The sequence below is a fragment of the Cicer arietinum genome, chromosome 3 (genome assembly GCF_000331145.2).
Source record: "Cicer arietinum cultivar CDC Frontier isolate Library 1 chromosome 3, Cicar.CDCFrontier_v2.0, whole genome shotgun sequence".
Lineage (NCBI taxonomy): Eukaryota > Viridiplantae > Streptophyta > Magnoliopsida > Fabales > Fabaceae > Cicer > Cicer arietinum.
In genome coordinates, this window is record NC_021162.2 from 1,432,423 (window position 1) to 1,452,004 (window position 19,582).

Consider the following 19,582-nt stretch of genomic DNA (forward strand, 5'->3'; position numbering starts at 1 on the left):
AAATCATATAACTTTTATTTTCCACAATTTGAACATGTCAAACAAAACTATTATAACAATGTATCATATAACATTTATTTTGAAAATAACACACAAACATAACCAATACATAACAGTGCATTTATATCACATATAATTCAAATAAGAAAGTAGATGGAGTGATGTCCTTACCATTATGAGTGTAGTTATTATGGTTTCTACGTAGATGGAGTGATGTCCTTACCATTATGAGTATTTGATCCAAAAACGTTACACATTCACAAATTAATTTACTACTCACTTAGTGTTAAAACTCATATCTCCCTAATTCATATTAAAGGTTTTGTGTTGGCTTGAGGTTTTAGGATAAACCATTTCTTTATATTTTTAAAAGATATCAATTCTCTCAAATTAGCAAACACACAAACAAGTAACAATAAAAATATATTTTGAGTCTATATTTGACAGAAGTGTCTCATTGAAAATTCAATAAAATAAAGGAAAGATGTAATTTTTCAAATATTTCTTTTGAGCCAAAATTCTAATATAACCAACATCAAGGATGCCTAAGACTTCCTTAGTTCACTTCCAAAAATTTAATAATGAAATTTAATGACACTTCAACACAAATTCCATTTTAAAATTGTTTTTATTTTATAAATCAACACAACATCCACACAACTGTCTCATAAATAATTACAACTTTAACATTCAAAAAAAGTAATTTTAACAACTTTCAACCAATTTATTATTTATGAAAACATTGTTATTATTAACATCAATAAAGTTTCTAAAAATTTCTTCAACACACAAACTATCACAACATAAAATTTTAACCAAATAAAAATTGATTTTTTTAGCTAATAACTACTTCTATTAATTAAAACACAATCTAGTCCTTATAACGACTTTTATCGGATGCAAATTAATTTTTGACATAATTAAATATTTTCTCTAATCAAGATCAATTCTAAGAAAATAATTGTATATCACAATTTTACTTTTAAAATGAAAAAGAATTTTCCTACACAATAATAACATCAAACACCATTTTCAAAATTATCCATAATCATAAAACTATTTACTAAAATTAGTTTTTTTGACTAGTAACAACAATAACAACTTTACCATAAAAATCAATTTTTTTTCTTCAGAAGATCAAGAAGGGATTTTGTTCTACTAACAATGAAAAATGGTTAGATAAAATTAATATGATCATAATTAAAGAGTTCTTACTTGAAGGGATGAATCACTAACTCCTTTAGAGGTTTTCTTGAATTTCTTTCTTTATCTTTCTTGTCGCAGATAGTTGTTATGAGTATTCATATTGAGAATATGAGTAGTTGGTTTTTTTTTCTTTCTATCACTAGAGTTAGGGAACATATTGTTTTCAACCTAAGCATATTAAGATCCTAAATATGCACTCCCCAAATTAATGAAATGTTATTTTTAAAGTATTCTTTCTTTTCTATTATTATTGTTATTATTATAAGTTTTTTTTTTCTTTTTCCAAATACTTAATAAAATATTCAGTCAAATTAAATACATCATGTCATACACATATATACTTTTCAATAATAATAATTGAATAAAAAATATAATAACAACAACAACCACATTAGAAATTATAAAAATAAAATAAAAATATCTTTCACACATTACTAATAATCAAGAAAATGAGGGTCATACATTCTATCCATCTAAAATAGTTTCGTCCTCGAAGCTGACTCTAATGGAAAAAATACGGGTCTTACATTCTATCAACCTAAAAATAGTTTCGTCCTCGAAACTGACACTAAAGAGTTCCTAGATATGAAGCACTTATCTTATCTGTCGAGAAAATCTTATTTATCATACTGCAATTATTTCAAAATTCATCAAGCCTAACCTCCTCCACCTTATTCTATAAATTTACAACTCTAAAATCACCTTCACTAAGTCTGATATTACTCTAATCCTACCAAGAAAACGTCAAGTCCTCTATAAACTGAAACCTACACCGCACAAGATTTTGTTTATAATCATAATCTCAATACATGTTAGAGAGTCAAACATTTGTGACAACTTCCTACCAATATACTTAACGTACCATCATTCTCAAACCACTATAAAGTGTTTTTTACTTTTAACGTTCAATCTTTTGGATTCAATACTCTAACTAAATTCAACTTGAATTCTTTCCACAAGGATTTTAATTCATCGCTACTCTTATGACGAAAAATCTAATCCATATGATTTACTACTTAAATTCTAACTTTCTTATGGTTTAGTATCACTTACTCGCCAATTACAACTCGCAACTCATAAACACAAATCATCTCTTTAATTCAAAAATTTCATTCTTAACACACCATTTAAGAGGATTGCCTCTAATATACTCCTAAACCTCAATATCTTTAATTGAGTACAACCTCAGTCAACAACACCATTTTTTCGATTCACCCATAATGATTAATCACTGTTTTTGGTACCACCTACATTGAGATCTTTGATCAAGTCTATGATTGATCATTTCAAATCACTCTCATTCATTCAATGTATAGTACTGTCAAACATAAAAGTTGAAACCTATGTTATCATGTCCTACAAGTATTCACACGCTTCACAAATTTGACTTCTTTGTTATAAAATACATAGCTTTACTCTATAGAACACTCTTTATCAATTAATAAATTCATACTTACTCAATCATGCAACTAATAATAACTTTACATCAACCAAAAAATATTTAATACTATCATAACTGTTTAGTCTCATGAATGTGACTATCATAAAATTCACACTTAATGTTCTACGTGTCGAATTGAACACGACTCAATCATCTCTTTCAATCCCTTCGATAATTTTCTTCCCCTAAGTTTTGGACCATTAACTAACATACAATCTTAATTCCAACCTCCATATCACAATCCCTTCCAGACCCACTAAGTTTCAACCACGCTTCCTTCGCGCCACTCTGATAAATCCATTAAAATTATTATTTGTGTACTTGTGCAATAAGCACACATTTTTTTTTTTGTTGAGGAAATACTTCAATCAAGGTTCGAGTGGTGCATAAACTCACACACCATCTGTTGAGAACTTTCGAGGCACATAACCAACACTAACAAGACTAAAAACTACTCCACTAACCTGCAGTCCAATCTAGATCGAACTGCTCTGGTATCACTTGTAACATCCTCCTTTTTCGAGACATTAACTAACGAAATTCTAAACGTAAAGATACAAATTCTTTTTTTTTATTCATAAGATTATCTTAAATACTCATTTGCTTTAAAACTAATTACTAACTTTTTCAATTGTATTTCCAAAATAATGAATCAGAGTATTCACAATTACAAAATAAAGTTAATACGTTAAATAAAAGAAACTCCTAAAGCCAAAACACTTGGTGTTTTACTACCGAAAAATAAATCATAGTTTGTCATAACTTTGGATGCTTGTGGAAAACTCAACTAACAAGTCTAACACCAATATAAAAGTGTCTCGAAGCCTCCAACTACATGTTATTGTGTTTCCTCACATTTCTCCTACTAGTTTGGTCTGCGACATTATTCGCTCAAGTAGTAAAATACTTATGTTTTTGATGAAGACAAAGACCAAGGAAAGTCATCAAGTTGCAAGCTCAAAAAGAAGTCAACATTCAAAGTAACCTATGGTCAATACGTTGGAAGTCTTATAATGTAAGGTACATGATGCAATATAATATTATTATATTTCACATGCAAATGAGAACCTTCCATTTTAGCATATGCATCAAAAGAATTTTTAAGGTGTCAAAATGCATGAACAATCTTTGAAAATCAAGTTTTTGTCAAAACTCAAAGATGTATTCGAATACAACATGTTGAAGCCGAATACAGACTCAAGTAAGTAACTAAAATTGAATATATGTATTCGACTGCGAGATGGTGTAGCCGAATACAAGTGCTAAGTCAGTAGCTAAAACTAGAGTTTTGTATTCGACTACGAAATGGTGCAGCCGAATACAAGTGCTAAGTCAGTAGCTAAAACTGGACTTTTGTATTCGACTACGAGATAGTGTAGCCAAATACAAGTACTAAGTCAGTAGCTATAACTGCACATTTGTACTTGACTACGACATGGTGTAGCCGAATACGAAACCAAGTTAGTGGCAAAATTCACTCATCTGTATTTGACTACATGAATGTGTATTCGAATACAAGCTGTAAAATTTGAATAAAGTTGAACGTTACAAGAGATGTATTCAACTACGCTTCTGTTGTAGCCGAATACAACTGGGAAACAATGCAATTTTTCAGTTTAGATTCAACTTGGATCATTGCATATGTTCATCAAACCTCTAGGAACGATTGCCACTAATATGAAAGTATAAATACTTATTCATGGCTTCAGCACAACCAGTTTTTAGATATGGTGGTAGTAGCACAACCAGTTTTTACACTATGACTTTTGGATGATATGCATGCATGCATATTTTGAGGCACAAGGAGATGATATTTGGGATGCAGTAGAAAATGATCCTTATGTTCCAAAAATAGTCATCGACAATAAAGAAGAAACAAAGATTAAAGTGTCATGGACAAATGATGACAAAAGGAAAGTGTTGTTTGATAAAAAGGCCAAAAACAAGTTACAATCGACACTTGGAATGAATGAATTCTTTCGCGTGTCTCATTGCAAAATTTCCAAAGAAATTTGGGATACTCTTGAAGTAACTCATGAAGGAACTATTGAGGTAAAATGTTCTAAACTCAATACATTATCTCAAGAGTATGAACTATTTCGAATGCAGCCCGAATAATCTATTCTAGACTTGCATAAAAAAATTTCTTATCTGATCAACCACTTGATGGCGCTAGGCAAAATCTTCATTAATGATGAATTGAACTATACAGTTCTAAGATCATTAACAAAGGCTTAGCAACCTAAAGTAATGGCAATTTCTGAAAAGAAAAACCTATCAAAGATGTCTCTTTCTACACTTCTTGGAAAACTTTAAGAACACAGAATTAAACTTCGAAGGGTAGAAAAGAATGAAAGTCAAGAAAATAAGTCAAATAACATTTCCTTAAAAGTAGAGTCAAAAGAGAAAATCAATGATGACAATTCAAATGGAGATGAAAACATCACCGTCCTAGTAAAAAAATTTGGTAAGTTCCTTCAAAACAATAGAACTTTTAAAAGGAAAACTTTTAGGAAGAAGAATGTTTCCACGACAAGTCAAAACTTCACTTGTTTTGAGTCTGACAAGCAAGGACACATAAAAGCGGAATGTTCAAATATTGTCAAAAAAAATACTCTCAAGAAGAAAGAATTCAAAAATGCCTATATAGCATGGGAGGACAATGAAGTCAGTTCATCCTCGGATTCAGAAAGTGACGAATGTGCAAATGTTGCTTTGATGACATCACATCAATCCGACGAAGAAGAAGATGTTAGTAACAAAGAATCTTCTCATAATAATGGTAGTAATAGTGAATTAATTATTGAGTGTAATGATGCTCAAAATGTAATAAAAGAATTACTTATGGAATGTAAAATTCTGTACAAAATAGTGTCAACTCAAAAGAAACAAATTTCATCTCTTAAAGAGAAAATTGACTTTATGGAAAAATATTCTAAAAAATTAAAACAGAATTTTACATATAATAAGTGTGACTCTATTTCCTTTAAAATTGTCCAATTAAATATAGTCATTGAAGGATATGAAAAGGGACAAGTTAGATTAAAAAATGTTCTTAATATGCAAGTATATTCCAATGACAAGAGTGATCTTGATTACTCAAAATTTGATAAACCAAGTATAAATAAAATCATCTTTGTTAAGGCAAGTGACCAATCCAACAAAGAGAAAGTTATAATTATGCAAAAATATCATCATTACTATAAGAAGAATTTTATTCAAAAGAAATCTCATATACATACATATAGAAGTAAACCTACTCCTACATGCTTTTATTGTGGTCTAAATGGCCACACACCTAATGCTTGTCATGTTAGGAAATTTAGTGTTCCAAATGGGCATTATGTGTGGATCAAGAAAGGTACTAATCTTCAAGAACCCAAAGCACTTTCGGTACCTAACAAATCATGATCTTATTTTGTAGTTATGCACACAAAGTACCTCTAATATGTGGTACTTGGATAGTGGATATTCAAAATACATGACCAGTGACAAAACAAAATTTTCAGCTCTAACTCTTGAATCAAAAGACAACTTCAGGCCTATGTCCATACATGCGATCTTGGCCAAACATCTACTGCTGCCCAAGATGACGAAGACGCTGAAGAAATGGTATCTGATGATGATCACGTTTCAAACCGCACGATCATGAACAAACTCAACTCTCTGCAAACCTTCATCACTACACAGGTTCAGAATATGGACACCTCCATCAACAACTAATTTCAAACCATGGAGACCACCATTGCCCAAAACCATGAAACCTTGTTGCATGAACTCAATTGCTTATGTGTTAAAATTGACCACCTTCACCTCCCGCCGGATGACTATATGTAGTTTGTTGCTGAAATTGAATTTGTTGTAGTTTCCTTGTTTTTTGAATGCTTTATGTTGTTTTTGGTTGTAACTTTATTACAATGGTTTTACATATTGATGTACAACTCGAACATGTTTAAATTTCAATTATGTGATGTTTTTATTCTCTACCTTGTGTGATATTTTTATTCCCTATATATGCTTGGTATTTTGTATGTTGTTTTTCCTTCTTTTTGATCATGTCAAAAGGGGCAGAAAATTGGTATGTTGTTGGTATTAAAAAATTTGTAGGTCTTCAAAATTTTCAAAACCTGATGGCATGAACTCAAGCTCAAAGGGGGAGTAAGCATACATTAAGGTGGAGAAAAATCAAAATGATCAATGTTTTGAAGTCTCAACAACAACAAGGTTTTGTCATTATCAAAAAGGGGGAGAATATAAAATACTTATGTTTTTTATGAAAACAAAGACCAAGGAAAGTGACCAAGTTGCAAGCTAGAAAATAAGTCAACATTCAAAGTCAAATATGGTCAATATGCTGAAAGTCTTATAATGTTAGGTACATGATGCAATTTAATATTATTATATTTCAAATGCACACGAGAACCTTCCATTTTAGCAGATGCATCAAAAGATTTTTTAAAGTGTCAAAATGCATGAACAATCTTTGAAAATCAAGTGTTTGAAAAAACTCAAAGATGTATTCGAATACAACATGTTGTAGTCGAATACAGACTCAAGTCAGTAACTAAAATTGAATATTTGTATTCGACTACAAGATGGTGTAGCCAATACAAGTGCTAAGTCAGTAGCTAAAAGTAGACTTTTGTATTCAACTACGAAATGGTGTAGCCGAATACAAGTGCTAAGTCAGTAGTTAAAACTGAACTTTTGTATTCGACTACAAGATGGTGTAGCCAAATACAAGTGCTCAATCAGTAGTTAAAATTGCACATTTGTATTCGACTACAACATGGTGTAGCCGAACAAAACTAAGTCAGTGGCAAAATTCACTCATATGTACTCGACTACATGAATGTGTATTCGAATACAAGATGTAAAATTTGAATAAATTTGAACGTTACAAGAGGTGTATTCGACTACACTCCTGCTGTAGCCGAATACAATTGCGAAACAATGCAACTTTTCATTTCATATTCAACTTTGATCATTGCATATGTTCATCAAACCACTAGGAACAATTGTCACTGATATGAAGTGATGTCTAAGGAGTGTTAATACTTCATAGCTTTAGATTTAACGATTCCTTCTTTTCCAAATCTTTCATCAATCTTAGAACAACTTTTAACAAACTTTTTGAAATATTCTAATTTATTCAAAGTCTTAATTTCATATTTCGAGTACAAATTATATATTGCCATATCATTGAGAAATGTTCTCTATTGTACTTGAAATTCTATTAGACTGTTATCATTGTACTCAATTGTCATACACTATTAGATTGTCACAAAGCACCAAAGATACAAATCTACCAAAATGCACAAATCTTATTTGTTAAACTATATGTCAATGCATGATTCTGAAATATCACTACTTTGTAGAGCAAAGAGTACCACTATTAGACAATGTCTCACCGTTGGACTTGTCCCACCATTGGACAGATGCTCTACAGAGTTTCATGTTCAGTACTCCACCGTTGAGTATTTTTCTGAATCACGTTGCCTTTGCAAAGAACTGTCGTCACATACTCATCATGACTAAGTTCAAGTAGGGTTGTGTAAAAAATCCGGTTATGAGACCGAAATCCAAAACTAGATCCAATTTCATTTTAAATATCCAGTTAAAATAATATGGTTATAATCCGATTTATTTATCAACCGGTTGGATATCCACTTATGTTTTATATTTGGATTTGGTTTTCATCCGGTTTTTATCCACTCAACTACCAAAAATTCTAAATCCCCAAAACTCTAAAACGATTATGATTTTATCATCACTCCACCGACCTTCCACCTTTCGACATTGTTTTCCGAAAAATTATTACTAACTTCATTTAATCAATTACTTATTACTAACCAACCATACTTAATGATAACTAGTTAATGAATTAAGATATTTAATATTTATTGGGGAAGACTAAAATATGATAGATTAAATATTTTAAATATAATTTCTTAAATTACAGACTTTTAAAGGATGAATTTTTTTTCAAAATGTTACATTAATATGTTACGTTGAAAATAATATTGAGATTTATATATTGCTCAAACTTAACTTAATTATAAATGCTCTAGACAAAAATTAATATATTAAATTCATTAATATTTTAAATTTACTAAATATTGTGGTGGTGGTATCCATCACGGTGTTGGAAGCAAACTTTCAAGTGTTTATATTTTCTACGATTTTATTATGGTGCACATTTGATCGAAGAAACTTTCAAGTGTCTGTATTTGCTACGGTTTTAGTAATAAGCAATTTATTGAACTAGTATGAATCAGAATCGGTGGTCTTAATGAAGTTAGTAATAAATCAATTTTAATCACAAGTTATTATAAGTAATTGAACATGTTCAATTTTAATCACAATAGAAAGCAATTGTATAGTTGATGTATGTTTTTTATTGAGCTTTCATTTTGTAAAAATAATTGATTTTTAAATATGAATAATCAATTGTTTTTAAATAACTAGTTTTTAAACTATGAATAAATAATTTTTAAAAAAATATATATTATAAAATCATCAAATTTTTACCGATTTTGAGAAAAAATCGATTTTAAAATTGAATTTTTCGAAACTAGTTGCTTAACTAGAAAAATGTTATTTAACCATAACCAATTTTACAATAGGTTTTATAACCAATTTTAAACCAAATAATGGATTTGGTTATAAATCTAAATGCATATATTGGTTTTAAAATGAATATGATTTGTTTTTTTATTTAAAACTAACCATGCACAACAATAGGTTCAGGCCACTTCTATTGATTAAAGCACAATCTAGTCATTATAACGACTTTTATGGGATGTAAATTAATTTTTGCCATAGATAAAAAATTTCTTTAATCAAAATAGGTTTTTATATCAATATCACTTTTAAGAAAATAAATTGCATATCACAATTTTACTTTTAAAACTAAAAAGAATTGTCCTACACAATAATAATAATAATAATAATAATAATAATAATAATAATAATAATAATGATAATAATAATAATATAAAACATCATTTTCAAAATTATCCATCATTATAAAGTCATTTGCTAAAATCAGTTTTTTTTTACTAGTAACAACAACAATAACAATTTTACCATAAAAATCATTTTATTTTTTCCAGAAGATCAAGAAGGGATTTTGTTCTACTAACAATGAAAAATGATTAGACAAAGTTAATATGAACGTAATTAAAGAGTTCTTACTTGAGAGGATAAATCACTAACTCCTTTAGAGGTTTTCTTGAATTTCTTCCTTTATCTTTCTTTCTCGCAGAGACGGTGGCGGAGCTTCAATATAAATGTTGGGTGGCCAAATTTTTAAAATATTAATAGAAATAAAAATGTATAATATAGTATTGTATATAAAATTTTAAGTTATAAATTTATAAAAATATACTGATGATCAAACTCTTAAGACTTATAAGATAAATCTAACAAATCAAATTTGAATAATTAAAAATTAGTTTTGAAAAATCTTTTATAGTTTAATTGTTATGTTTTGTCAATATAAAAAATTTTACACTGTCAGTACATCACAATCATCCATAAGTGTGACTTTAAAAGTAATTATAATAAAAGTCAATCTATTTTATTAATCAGACGGTTATGATTAATTGACAATATAAAATATCTTTATATTGTCGATGTATACATATTAAATCTAAATCTTTACACTATTAATACAATTTTCTTAACTACAAGGACAAAAATAATATATATATATATATATAATTATTAAAATATATTTAAACACAAAATAATGTTTAAGATATCAATATTGACATAGTGTTGATATAAGATAAGGGTTTGGTTTGAATATTATGCGATCTATTTTAAAATTACGTGAAATTATATCTGAAATCAATAAAGGTCAAATTTATTGGTTTTGTTCAACTATGACTCAAACTCATAAAAAAATATCAATCTAATTTAATTAATTTTGATTAAATTTTTGGTATCATTGGATCATTTGGTTTGAATTTTATATCTGTGTGTAAAGTTCACAATTATATCTTTAGATAAAAATCACAACTCAGATAGTTGGAATTTAGATCAGAAATTTTAGTTTATTTTATAATTATAGTAATTATTTTTGTAATTTTTTAGAAATAATTCCCTCCTATTATTTTTTTTTTATAATAGACATTTGAGTTCTAATTTGGTCAACAAAAATTGATGTATTTGATTCATGCTATGGATCAAATAGATCAATTTTTGTTGATCAAATTATAAGTCAAATGTGTCTTATAAGAAAAAGAGTAATGTTATTAGAACACAAAATTTAACACAAAATATGAGACAAACATAAAATGTGTAAAATAAAGAGGATCACATTTTGTATTTGTATTCTAATACACATTATTGTATTTGTATTTTATTTTATGTCAAATTATGTTTCAATAACATTACTCAAACAAAAAATAAAAATAGTAGTTGCGCAAAGAGTTATGAGTATTTGGATTGAGAATGGGAGTCGTCGATTTTTTTTTCTTTCTATTACTAGAGCTATGGAACGTGTTGTTTTTAACCTAAACCTATTAAGACTATAAATATTCACTCCTCAAATTAATGTAATTTTATTTTTAACGTATTCTTTCTTTTCTATTATTATAAGCATTTTTTTTTCAAATACTTAACAAATTTATTCAGTCAAATTAAATACATCATGTCATACACATGTATACTTTTCAAAAATAATAATTGAATAAAAAATATAATAATAACAATCACATTTAAAATAATAAAAATAAAATAAAATAAAAATGTCTTTCACATATTATTATTAATAATGAAGAAAATGAAGATCTAACAAAAATACAATTGCACAAGCACAATGTCAATACATTCATATCGCTCTCTTCTTTAACTAAAGCATGATTTATTTCCTTTGTATTAGTGAGCAATCCAGTTTCCCTTGGTAAAGAAACAATACATACACAATTTTCAACAATCAGTGCTTTTAATTCCTTTACATAGATTAGGAATTTGTATGTTCAAAGCTTAGCAAAAATAATTCCAAGAATACTTGAAAACAAATTGACGTTTAGATTAACTGCTTTTTAATTATAAAAATATTTTCTATAAATTAGAACTTCACTTTTTAAAAGCTACGAAAAACCTTTATCAATATGATATAGAATTCATTTGTTTCATTTTAATTTTTGGAAAAGTAAATATGATACAATTTTACTTAGTTAAAGTTTTCTATAATGAAAAACTGAAATAAATTTACTCTAAGTAGAATGATAATCATTTTCTCAATTCTTTCACCCCAAAGTAAAATACTAAGGCAATACCGCACACTGAATATAAAATTGAAGAATAAGTATGTTCATACCGCACACTGAAATAGACGCTTCAATTCCCAGCTTTTAAAATCACCGGTTAAATTTCATGGGGACGCAAGAAAATCGAGGTTAACGCATAATCAGACATACAATAAATAAACCTGTGGCCTTCTTTCCCCAACGCAATTCTATTTTCTAGTCAATAATGTTTAAACAATTTACAGATCCTATAGTTCCCGAAATAATAAAAAGTATAAATTATCACTTCTCCAAAGAGTTCAGAAGATAAACAAGAACTAGCACAGAAAAATGCTAGACACAAGAAAGAGCAGAGTTAAATCCGATGAACTGGAATTTTAACTAGTCATCAAACTCATTTTGGTGATCCAATAGATAGTTGGCTGCCAAATCCTCGTTTTTATTGCACGCAAAGAACACCTCCAACACAAGATCTCGATCGAACCCCATATCTTCAAGCTGCAAAAATGTCCTGGTCAGTTATGTTTTTTTTTTTCAACAAAAATGGGCTAGGGGATCCCGTATTAGACACACAACAAACACTGCTTCTATTTGTTCCATTTCAAGACAGAATATTCCATGTAGCTCTCGTTATATTATTGTGTAAGAGAACACAAACAGAGATAAAATGCAAGCAGGACATAAATAAATAGGGTACAAACACACACATACACACACACACTCTAGTGTTTCAAATATGACTGAGAAAGGAGAAAACCCATGGCATCCTACCTAGTGTTACTGAAATTTTATTTTTATTTTGTCTTACTATAGTTTAAAGTAGGTTAAGAATTAGTTTTTCCGTTCAAAAGGAGAGAAGACAGTCATATTAAAAAATAAAGTCAGGTTTTTGCTTTAACATCGTGAGTACTGCTAGAGTTCTAGTTACTAACGAAGTAAATATTAAAATGAGTGGCATCTAGATGGTTTTGTTTCGTATTTCTTATACCCTAAATAAATAAGTAAACAGTCAAACACAGAAAATAAAAGGCAACAAACATTAACACACATGAAGCATATGCAGAGCATAATACACAAGGGAAGCATGTATCCAATCATTTCATGGTTCAAGCATCAAGCGCAAACCCTTCCTCACGCTTAAATTGGATGCGTTCTCTATGCTTTACTGTTTATAATAGAATGGCATGCAATTTTCAAACATCAGAGAATTTCCATTAAATTCCAATAGCTATTAAGCATTTCAACAACTGGGTAACAATACCAAGACTGATATGGACAAGCTAATGCATATAATACCAACCAATAAGGAGATCACAATTAAAAGATCTAAATGGACAATACAGTCAATAGTCAATAGCTCACCCGTTGAATGGCCTCATGCTCTTCTGGGGTGATAGTGATGGTCTGAGGCACCGCAGCACCCAATTGACTCTCTAGGTTTCTGATCATATAAATACAATAAATAGACTGAGCAAACAAATGTCTTATAAAGCAAAAATATTTTCAAATCTTCCCTGTCCCCATATTAGATTGAGATCACTAGTCAAGTCCAAATCAATTTTACACAAATGAGTAATGAGTGAATATGCAAATTGCTCTATGAAAATGTATGAGTCGGTTAAATTAGTCCCCTAAAGTTAATCCACGTTGTGTCATTTATATGAGGTCAACATGGAGGGGTCAAATATTATTCAATTAACATGTCACTTCACAATCTTTATCGATAAAAGTTTAAATATGGACTATTTTGATTACTATTTTCCAATTTCAATTATTTGTCATTTTGCAAAATTCATGGATTAATTTGATTGATGCTTACAATTTGAAGAATCAATATGCCTATTCACTCAACGAGTAATCTTGTGTGGTATAATCCTGATAAAACCCAAATATTATGTCTTCAGTGCATTGATGTAAGGTTTATTTTTATTCTTTTTATTTATAATCAAGGTCAGGAGATAAACCGATGACCATATGTATCAGCATATTGGTGTGTCTCATTAATTCTTTATCACCTCATTTAATTCAAAAGACTTTCTTCTAAACACGCTATCCATGTATAGTTTTGAATTACTATCTGTCCGTGAAATTGGTAGAAGACTATGAGCTATGTTGGAGCTCATTGAAAAATTCATACAATTTAAAATGAAAAGAAAATGAAGCAAACTTAAAATAGTCATCTTACTCTTCTCCTCCAGGCTCATTTATAAGGCGTAAGAAGTCAGCTTGATGCTCTTGGATGAGCTCCATTAGATGTGGATTTTGTTTTCCTAGTTCCTGAAGCATAGGCTGCAATGGAAACAGAGATGATTTATGATGTCCTAGAAAACTATAGTAACGAGGTCTACAAGTACCAATAATACCTGCAAGATTTGAGGGTTTGCTTGCACCATTGTTCTCAAGGCTTGGAACTGAAATGTCAAAGAATAATATGATGCATAAATAATTAAAATCGAAAGGGTGCATAGCTCCACCATAGAAACCACAATTAAACTACCTGTGGACTGTTCCGCAAGAATTCCAAGTCACCTGCATTATCATTTGCACCCAAATTGGGAATACCCTGATTCAAAAAATAGTCATTATCATTTTACCAACATTATTTTTTAAATTTTATTGCAAGGGAGGGACAGTACACACCTCGGGGAACAAGTTGAGTGGGTTGGTGTTGGGCCCCCCAGTAGGCACTGCTGGCTGTGGAGCCTGAATTGAAGGGTTTTCTGCCTGCCCAACATTGGTGGATGCAGCAACTGCTGGAGCATCAGCTTGTTCAGGGATGCCCTATCAGTTAAATTTTGCATCAATGTTAGAAAAAATGACGGTGACTCTGTAAACAAAATACATCATTGATACACTAGCATTTTTTCCTTATATATCTTTATGATTTAATTCAAACTATAACCACCGAAGTACTAAAAATACACAAATTATATTTAGGTCATCCAGTGAAAAATATGACAACTATGTAACATGCTCAAATAAGTTATTTCAACATAGTTTAATTATCTTCACACCAGTGTTATCGAATGGCGGAAAGCAGTGGCAGGATTTCAACACTCCGCCATGGCAATTTTACACGTGATGGCGGCTATGGCGGTTTATTATATGGCGGCCAAAAATAGCGGATTTTGGCTTCTCTGCCATGGATCGCTATCCACCATCAACAACACTACTTCACACTCTCCCAAATATTTTCTTTTAAGATGGTAGAACCATGCAAGTCAATCATTAAAACTGTACTGGCACAATATGACAATTACTAGAAGCATAAGTTTTGCAGGCAGAGTTCTTTGTACTAGTAAGTGAATCAATATTTAAAATGAAGTTCGTAGCTGTGGAGTCTCTAACAAGCTTCCAACAATCAACAAGCTACCAAATTAACAGAAAAAACACCCATACATCACACGGGAAAGCCAGATTCTGTGGGTACAGAGACTTACAGAATAGAGATATTCAACAGCTCTTTCCGGATTGTTATATGCAGCACGAAGAGCGCGGATCACAGTATCCCGGTCCCAACTTCCTCCCCCCATTTCTAGAATCTGTTGAATAGTTGATTCTAAATTACTTCCAGCAATGAGATTAGATTCTGCTTGGCCATATGTGCCAGACACCACACTGCAATAAACAGTATAAACAAAAATTGCATTTGAGTTCACAAAATGATATTATGTACAAAATTGCATTTGCATTTCAGGGTAAAAGTAATAGATGGGCTAAAATAAGATAATAGGCAGTGATAAAAATAACACACCATCTACAAAAGAAGGAAGCCGAAGCTGGTGTAGCTTCAAGGTTGCCACAAATTATCAACAACATTTAAGTACTACCAAAAATTTAAAAACCATAATGGAGAAAATGCCAGATACTTACGTAGTGGGAGGAGTTATAACAGGACTTGGCTCAGCATTGGATTCTCCCCTGAAAGCAAAGTGAGAGAAATAAAAGAATTTTACATGAAAACTAAACAAGAACATTCACATGCTGAAACTACAAACCCAAAAAACCTAATATGATGAACTCACTGTCCGGCAGTCGAAGCAGGTGGTTGAGATGTTGATGAAGGGGGAGGCAAAGAACTTGCAGGTTGGGCTGCCTAGATATATAAATAACAAGCAAAAAGAAACAACATTATAAGAACAATGAGATTTCAAAGTGGTCAACAGGTGAAGTAAAAACAAAACATAAATAATCATGCAAAGTTGAATATTATGAACATACTGTCGATTATAAATAAATAATATATGGTGCTTTAATATGGGATGTGACATTTTCAACAAAAGACTCGATCCACATCCAAAATTACTTAAACCAAACATATTATATCATATACTCTTTTATATTGATACTCAAAATATATTATAAAGATATATTAGGACAAGACAAAAATGACAACAGAAGAACGTAAACATGTGAGTGCTGAGAGTACTTGACAAAACAATAATACTTTAAATCATTAACCTAATCATGGTATTATCCATCCAACTGCAAAGACAGTAAAGACATCAAGATCTAAGTTTGTTAAAGAACTTAGTCGAGGAATTAAATAAGCTTTGACAATTCAACTTACATGTAAGAAATTCCAAAGAATATAAAGAGTTAAAACCAAGAAACATGGTAAATGTACAAATTTTGTACTTACTGGGTTTGAGGGTGCAGATGAAGCAGCTGAGCCTCCACTTGATGATACCTTATTCTGCAACGGCACATCATAACAAAAGTTTAGCAGTAAGCCAATGGACACAATTTTACAAATTAGCTATCTCCCAATACAGCTATCATTTTTCTGGCTCTCCTTCTGAAGGAATAGAATCAATGTTTTATCTTTTCAACGTATCCATTCCACCTCAGATATGGTACAATACTACAATTCCAATAGAATGGTAATAACTGACAACTGTCAAATTACCAGTCTCCAATTTCTTGAAGCCACAAAACAATGAGTGAAGGTTGCCATAGTATTATACCATAGCGGAATTTGAATAAACAGCTATTTTCCTCTATTTACAACAGTACACAAAATTGAATTAGGGTTAGGGTGTGTGCATGTGTGTAATTGAGTATCGTGTTTTCTAGCTTCTAGAATTCAATTAATATATAAATACTTCAAATAATCCATGAATAATAGTTGAACCACTAAAATAGCATTATCACCTTGCTCAACATGATCACAACAAAACTATTCTCAGCAACTTGATTTTCTTCCAAGGTTGTGTCATCCTTAAGCACTTTCCCTTGGTGAATTAGCATTTGTTGTGCAGCAGGGTAAACATCAACACCTTGCACCGCCTCTATATTTTTCTTCACATCACCAACCTAATATTAAAAATAGAAAAATAAAACTTAATTTCTCAATTCAAATATTCAATTGCATTCTACACAAACGTAAACATTCAACAAACTCTTCAAACAGAGAATAAAACTGCAAAAAAATAATCGAATAAAAAAAAATTGAAAACCTAAAAAATTGAATTAATTAAGAGTATTATAGCATTCTTATTATTAATATTTACCGTATCTTGAAGGTTCACTTGGATCTCAAAGTGAGTCCCCTTGAGAGTCTTGACGTTAATCTTCATATTATCGTTTTGATTTTCCGATCAAAAATCGCCACCGCACACGGCGGAGGAGTGGGTTTTTGCTTCTTTTTGGGGGAAAAGCGCACACACACGAAAGAAGTCAGCAAAGGTTTGGAATCGAAAGCTCCTAAACTTCGTTTTCGGTTATATATATGCGTAGGTGAGTTATCGAGTGTAAACACGATCACGGTAAGAGTGAGTGTTATGACACGTGGCAGAATGTGATTGTAAGATATGCGCTGTTGAGTGGTGATTTGATGAAAAAAAGTTTTTTTTTTTTTTTTTTTTTTTATGTATGATGATACGTAGGGATTTCTGGGTTCATATGATTTTAGATTTCTTTGCTTTAACTCGGTTTTCTAAAATTTATATATATTTTTTTTTATAAAATTTTTTTATAGGATAGTGCTTCATTACAAGTTAAAAAAATAAATCGATGAATACAAAATATTTACATTTGTCGATTTAAAATCGAGTTCATGTATTTACTTTTTACCATTAAATTAAATTATTTTTAATTATGAATCTATTTATTAAATGATTAAATTAGGAATGATTAAAATTAAAATCAATTTTTTTTAAGTAGTCATGTGATATTTTTAATTATGATTGTATGATCAAAATTTAAAAAGAAAGTAAAATAAATTTTAAATTTTTATTTGATTTCCTTTAAAAAAAATTCTCAATATTTTAGTTCTTAAAAAAATATTATTCACTTTTAGTCTCTATTTTGAAAATATTTTTGTAAAAATTTGATATTTTCGGTCCTTAAGAAAATTCCTCTAAAATCAAAATAAAGATTAGAAGTGAATCAAAATTTTAGGAACTAAATTTGAAAAGTCGTAATTTTATAAAGATTAAAAAAAACATCCTCATTTTATTATATTATAAAAAGTAAAAAAAATTGGGACCCTCCTCAATTAGGGTCTGTGCGGCTCTTCCCTTATCTTTTCATATTAAAACTCATTTCACTTGAGATATATATATATATATATATAAACAAATTTGTCTATTCTCTGTAAACATTGGTGAGTAAGTGTTTTTTTCTTCTTTTTTTGGCTTCGTGTTTTGGAAGTATGAAATTTGGATTCAAACTTTCTAGTGGATTAAAAAATCTAAATGTCTAATTTAGTTTTGTGCATGAAAGAATATTATAATATAATATAATAAAATATTTTATTTGATTTTTTTTTATAGGAGACAATTGGATCAATAAAAGTTCAAATTCGGATGAGTAAGTTTTTATTTAAAATTATTTTAATATGACAATTTAAATTTTTAAAAAATACCTCCGTCTAAAAAATGAGTTTGTTAAGTATATATAAACTTAGTAAAAATAATCTATGTGCCCCAAAAAATTTGGAACTCTGTTTAACTTGTACCGGTTGAACACTCTAAAATTCCCCTCTAACAATTAATTACAATCGTCAAATTATTAACTTTTACCATAACTATTTATCAGATTGTGTATATGATTGATTTTATGGTGAGTTGACGGTGTAAAACATTTTACACTAACTAAATATGAAAAATAAACTTTTTTTAAATTTATTAAATTATTATTTATATAAAAAATATTAGATTGGGAGACACATTTAATAATAAAATATTAAGGAGGCACATCTCAATGCAAGATTAGGAAACCAACTTTTTAAAAGAGTTAAAGTAAAACTTATGTATAATCTACAAATTATGGAATTCTAGACTTAAATCCATAACAACAATTTATTAACTTTTAAATTATTAGCAATTTTCCCTTAAAATACTACTTTTTTTTTTTGTGGAAAAAACTTAGGTGAGTTGAGAAATCATCGAGCCTCACATCGTTTTATTGAAATATTTATATATTATTTACCAATAAAATTCTTAAATTTATGTATAATTTAAATTGAAACATTACCGAACTTTATGTTAATACTACCTTTTTCTATGACCTTAAAAAATATTATCTCCTTCATTAAATATAAATTTGTTGAATGAATAATAGTAATTAAAAAATATTAATACATTCATTAATAATTTATATTATTTTTTAACTTTACTATTTAAAAAAGATAATTAATTTTGAGATAGGATCCATCGACACCATATTTCAA

General features: G+C 29.5%; 1 protein-coding gene across 1 annotated transcript; it reads right to left on the bottom strand.

Moving 5' to 3' along the window:
• Window positions 1–12,075: 12,075 nt before the first annotated feature.
• LOC101500479 (ubiquitin receptor RAD23d-like) lies at window positions 12,076–17,612 on the bottom strand. Its single transcript, XM_004489058.4, has 12 exons — window positions 17,421–17,612; window positions 17,062–17,223; window positions 16,550–16,603; window positions 15,933–16,003; window positions 15,781–15,828; window positions 15,348–15,525; window positions 14,548–14,688; window positions 14,405–14,470; window positions 14,271–14,318; window positions 14,093–14,196; window positions 13,270–13,348; window positions 12,076–12,405 (listed from the first exon to the last, which is right to left on the bottom strand). The coding sequence occupies exons 1-12, from the start codon at window positions 17,484–17,486 to the stop codon at window positions 12,289–12,291; spliced, it is 1,134 nt and encodes a 377-aa protein (XP_004489115.1). The 5' UTR covers window positions 17,487–17,612; the 3' UTR covers window positions 12,076–12,288.
• Between the last annotated feature and the right edge of the window lie 1,970 nt (window positions 17,613–19,582).